Raw genomic sequence first — 5,891 nt, forward strand, 5'->3', positions numbered from 1 at the left:
TATTTGTAATAAATTAGCAAAAAAATGTATTTACAAAAAAGGGAAAAAACTATGTAATACATTTTAGAATAAGGCTGTAACGTAACAAAATGTGGAAAAAGTCAAGGGGTCTGAATTCTTTCCGAAGGCACTGTATATATTTACAAGAAAATATATACTGTATGGGTGATTGGTAATAATGCAGACAATTAAATTGTTGGAAGCTACAATCTATCTGCAATATTAAAGCTGAGCTACCTGTCACGCCTGCTCCCGCTCTCCCTCTCTGACACTCAAGGGCGCCAGGCTGCCTTTCATTACGCACACCTGTCATCATCATTACAAGAATCAGCGCTCATTTAACTCACCTGGACTCCTTCACCTTTTGATTGCCTTCCCTATATCTGTCAGTTTCCTCTGATTCAGCCCTGTGTCAGCATTGCGGTTGTTCCGTTTCACCTGTCCAGACGCGGTCCTTATTCTGTTCCTGTCCATGGTTATTAAAATGTTCACTTCCTGTACCTGCTTCTCGTCACCAGCGTCGATCCTTACATTACCCCCTCATTTAAAAAAAAAATATATATATACATATTTTGGTTATTCTTTTACCATTTTATTTGAAAACAATCACAGTAAGGTACTTAATTGTTACCCAGGAATGATTTGATATTGAAATACAAACTGCTGCATTGAACCTTTAGGGTGAAGTTGTAAGTGACATTTGAATTTTAGAAGAATATTCTATTCCTTTTATCAGTGAAAAGGGAGAGACAATAACATCTGCTCTCGCCCCACGAGGTTTGAATTAACATATGTTTACATGCACTTAATGTCAACACATCGTGTTAAACTGTTAAATCAGACACACTCAATAAACACGGAGAGGATATTCAGGTTATGCTGAAAAACAAAAGAGACAGGAACAAGGTTTGGCGGCCTTGTAAAGGCATCCGCATACTTGGTCCGGTTTGTTCCTAGCAGAACGCAGCTTGGCGAAGCGAACATCTGTGCCACGCATAATCCCTTAAAAAGATTTGCTTGAAAAAAGCAGAAATATTACTGTTTGTCCCTCTTGAGACGCTGTACAAAACAACCTCCAGTACACTTCATAAAAATAGTCACGAATCAATCTAAGATAAATCATGACTCTGCCATTCATTTTGACATTTTTTAGTTGCCTGATATTACATCTAACCAAGATGTTTGATGCAGTATTGCTCAAGTTAACAACATTGGCATGAAAATGAGTCATCTGTCGTTGAAAGACAACAATCACTTAATTGAAGAATCCTTATTGTTGACCAATCATAGACAAAGGAGTGTAGACTTCCGCTACCGAACTTTGGCTTGCCTCAAGAAAAATGTGCGCTCAAACAGCCAAACACCAAAACGAACAGAAACGTAACAAAATTTTGTCATAATATATGCATTAGCCATTTTGACTAGGAAGCATATGGTAAGCTTAACAAAGCATCCAAATGTAGCTTGCTGGCACTGAGGGAAAATATACAGTAGGTCACGGCTGCACTAGGGCGAAACTGTCTAGTGATTGCAAGGGGTACTTTAAAAATAGAAGACTAATGGACAGTTTCGCTGTCTTTATAAGAGGTTTATAGCGCTAGTTTGCAGTTGTCCACTAATAGCACATCCTGCTGGTTTATTATGTGGTGAGCATGGGCTGATGATGTCATACTGTCTGTGGTGTAATTATTGTATGGGAGGCTTCAGTGAGACTGCAGCTAGTGCAGATGGAAGCAGCACCACGTTGACAAGGGGAACTGTGTGGGTTGACACACTGTTGCTATTTCGATTCCCCCAGTACAGTTTCCATCCACTCCCTGAAAGAAAGAAAGTGCAGCGAGTGACACAGCCTCGGTGTTGTGTAGTTTTGTCTTACTGTGTGACCACCATTGCATCAATTCAAAATGAGGAAATCTGTTGCTTTTTATAGGACCCATGGGAAATCATTGGCCCAAAGCACTGACTTCCCATTTCTAGAGCCGTGGTGGGCCATCCAGGCTATATATGAAGTGTTGGAAAGGTCTTGGGACGGTCTGTTGGTTTAGTGCAATAGGCACTGCTCATATAACAAGACAACTTCACACATCACCTGGATTCTAAACAGGGAAGAAGCTCACCTTTCTCGCCTCATCTCTAATTCAGTTCTTATTACTGTGCCGCAGCACAGGTAGAAGTGGCTGCCTCTGAAGTAGCATCTCTGCATGCTGTGGAGTGCTCTGGAGTAAAGCACTGGCAGACAGACTGAGGCTAATGCTGGACTGAAGCAGCACTGAACTATCCCCAACTAGAATACTAATGTCCATATCAATACAGTAGTCCTTGCAGACAGACAGCCACAGAGAGTGGAGACTGCCCTCAGCTCCCTTCTCATGAAATATGATCTTAAGAACACCATGCCCAGTAGTGTGACAGCCCCGACAGAGCAGTGCTGTGACCATGGTGGCACTACTGTGTTATTAATACCACTCAATGTGACAGGCAGGATCTGAATACAGTTGGTGGTATTCATGTGGGCCTGTTGCTATGCGTGTTTGGTAGAGCATGGACGGGGAGCTTCCGTGACAGTCCTTCTACTTATAGAAAAGCAATAAAAGTAGCAGTGTGGCAGCAGTCTGTGAACGCAGATAGCACCCTAAGAGATACTGTAGGTCACACGTGTGTGTGAGCCTGACATAGAATCACGAATTGAATAGGATCTGTATGGAGCCTAATAAGAGCGTATTCTGTTTAGGCAAGACAACCTAGGCTGTAGGCAAGACTTTAAATATCAAACACGGTGACATGACTCAGATGTATTGATACACATCGTTATTTGTACAGTACGTACGGAACTTAAATCTGTACCAAATTCTGCAGTAACAAAATTGTAATAATAGATTAATAAGAATTAGCTTAGTAACTACTATAAATAGACACCTTGGTCTTACATGAAGTATTTTTTTGATGTCACCTTTCAAAAACAGAGCTGGAGAGAAAATAGAGGTGTTGGAGAAGGTGTTGTGTTTTGCACTGCAGGTGTCGACTCAACAAGTAATGGATCTACTACATGTAACACCCTCTTGAAACATTGCCACCAAAATAAACTGAGCAATGCAGAAATGTCTGTGAGAGAACTGACAGTTGCCTAATTTACTAGAAATCATTACAACAAGAGTGTAATTTCCTTTTCCCAGAATAAACTTGGCCATGAGATGTCTCTCCCATGCATGCCAACCTTGACTAAAACTATTTTCCCAAAATGGTGTGATTCCCAAGGAAGGGGGGGGGGTGTAATGTTGGTAAATTAATCTTTTATCAATCAGCTACATGCAAAAAAGTAGGCCGTCAATTTTTTTTAAAGTGTGAATGCTGATATGTTCCATTAACTCATTGCAATTCTAAACCCAGTGGTGCATGCATGGACCTAAATTTGGAAGGGTAAAGTTGAGGCATCAAATAACAGGGTGCACATACTCTATGGAAATGATACTGGATTCTTAGAAATAATGTAGCAAATGAGTGCATGAACTATACAAACGCCTGCATATTCTTTCATTTTTATTTTGTATTGGTCTTTTTTCAAGGTTCACATAAACAAACCACATGTTCTCCTTTAAAAAAAGAATGGATATCTGTATACACATAATGCATTTACGATGTACATATTAATACATTAGGGTAATTTTCTTTTGCACAGCAAAGATATGACATTATGTTTATGAGACCATATAGGCCTACGAGAAAACGATATTATACACATAGCCTAATAAACGTAATACTCGACTGAATTTAACAACAGTTTTTAATTGTAGAAAAGCGTTCTGAAAGGAGAGTGAGGGACATCTACTCTAACCCATCGAGCCAAAAAGTAAACGTGCTTTTAAAACGTAAAGTTACATATTCGTGGACAATGTTGTTCAAGAAGAATGTCATTTCCATGAGGGAAATAGGTTGGGTAAACAAGCTCTAATACAAACCCTCTTATTGAAGAGTGGAAATCACTGTCCTGGTGCGCACTGCGAGTTTGGGGTTCAGTCTCAGCATGCAGTCCTCCCCTTTTCTGTAGACTATCCATGTTTCCCAGAATATCATTCAATAATAGGTGTTTTTTGTGCGGATTATGTCCACAATCATTGTAACAGCCCTCTTATATCCTTTCACGAGGAGCCGCAATACTACAGGCATTACCTACACTCATTTAATGGACAGCATGAAATAAACAGAAAATGACATTATTTGTGGAGGCAATTTTGGCTCCAGGACAATGCAGACTTATTCATGTTATTTCCTGCATCTTCCCCCCTCGAATCCGTTAGAGACCGAAATTGGCTCCTGGTTGCTTTCTATTGACGATTCGCTGCCCGTGCTCTCCCCGGAGAGGAGTCGGGTAACCCTAAAGTCCGCTTTTAGTGTTTGTACGTCGTTTCCAATGCACATCTCTCCAAGGTCACTGATAATCTGAGACAGCTCCTGTTTACCATTGCCCACACAATCGTCATTCGTGTCTAGAATGTCCTCACACTCAAAGAGCATCGCTTTCTCCTCCTCCTCCTCTCCGATCAAGTCCTCTGTGATAGAGCCCAATTTGGGTGCGCTCCTGCTGCGCTCCACCGGGGGTTTGTAATAACACTGTCCGTTTAGAAGCTTCCTGAGGGGCACAAGGGGTATGGTTTGTTCCCCTATCAGCTGCTGTTGCTGGTGCCTTGCATCGTCCCTCCTTTTGAGTCTTTTAAATTCAGCAAGCGCTGTTGCCGAGGTCTGGTACAAAAGCAGTGCCATGGCCTTTGCCTTCTCCGGTTTGGACACCAGCACCGCATGGCACCGCAGCATCACTGCCTTGTGCTTCATCTCATGTCTGTATATCCAAGCGAAAATTTTGTGTAATCTTGGGTCGGCAACGCAATAGGTTATCCGGTGCAATAAATACAAATGTCCCGGTCTCCTCGCCTTGTCGTCCACATGCACCATCCGGATTCCCTGCGAGCTGATGGTCAGTTTCATCTTCGTGCCATTTTTGCCCATTTCGCTCTTGCCCCAAATCTTGCTCACAGCCACGTCCGTACAGCCTTCTCCTTTCGACTGGATGGTGGTGGCATTGCCCAGGTAGAGGACCGTGTATGTGGGGTCTTCGCTGGTAATTTTCACCTTTTTCCTTTTTGACTTGAACATGCTTCCAACCCTGTTCAAAGCACTCTCCGGACAAGACTTGGCAAAGGAGGTCAGCGCAGAGTAGTTCAAACTCACGGCATAACCCTTCTGCTTCGACTGTTTATCTTCATCTATCAGGTCGAACTTGTTCTTCTTCCAAGGCAGCATTATATGGTCGTGTCACGTAAACAGCAAAAAATCTACAACTACAGCGAACGTTTTACTGCAACGAAATCTTATTTTTTTACTGACCCTTTTCATATAATAGCAACTCCAATACAACAAACAGTCAAGTTATCCTGTAATGCATTTGTTCATCCTCTGAAGACTTCTCCATAACCAGACAACTGCGCTATCCCATTCTGCGGTTAATGATTGCTGTGAGGTTGGTTCTGCTGCGAGTGGGATGGTCTACAGTGGATATATACTGGGTTGAACCATTTCAGTGTCTCTGCAGGGAACATAGAGGAGGAGACCAAAGTCAAACAGCTCTCCCTTGAGGATAAAATTGGCACTCAGAGCGCACTTACAAAGGTTTATTTATGAACTGAAATCATACGAATTTGGGAAATATAGGCTAATATACAAAACTGATAACAGCTTATATACATCCGTCCTGTAAATTGCAACACTAATTCCGTTGTGCCTACATTCACTCAGAACACAACGGATATAGATAACTTCTGTATCTAGTTCGTTTAAAAACATAAATCTAAATGCAAGAGGGATACAAATCGAGCCTATACATAGCCTACCTAAAGTTT

At 41.7% G+C, this 5,891-nt stretch overlaps 1 protein-coding gene across 1 annotated transcript; it reads right to left on the reverse strand.

The window, feature by feature from the left end:
* Positions 1 to 3,520: 3,520 nt before the first annotated feature.
* On the reverse strand, positions 3,521 to 5,536 carry LOC109902406 (protein FAM43A). Its single transcript, XM_020498724.2, has one exon. It carries the CDS (start codon positions 5,293 to 5,295, stop codon positions 4,261 to 4,263), a length of 1,035 nt encoding a protein of 344 aa, XP_020354313.1. The 5' UTR covers positions 5,296 to 5,536; the 3' UTR covers positions 3,521 to 4,260.
* Between the last annotated feature and the right edge of the window lie 355 nt (positions 5,537 to 5,891).

Source organism: Oncorhynchus kisutch, linkage group LG13 (genome assembly GCF_002021735.2).
Source record: "Oncorhynchus kisutch isolate 150728-3 linkage group LG13, Okis_V2, whole genome shotgun sequence".
In the NCBI taxonomy this organism is placed as follows: domain Eukaryota; kingdom Metazoa; phylum Chordata; class Actinopteri; order Salmoniformes; family Salmonidae; genus Oncorhynchus; species Oncorhynchus kisutch.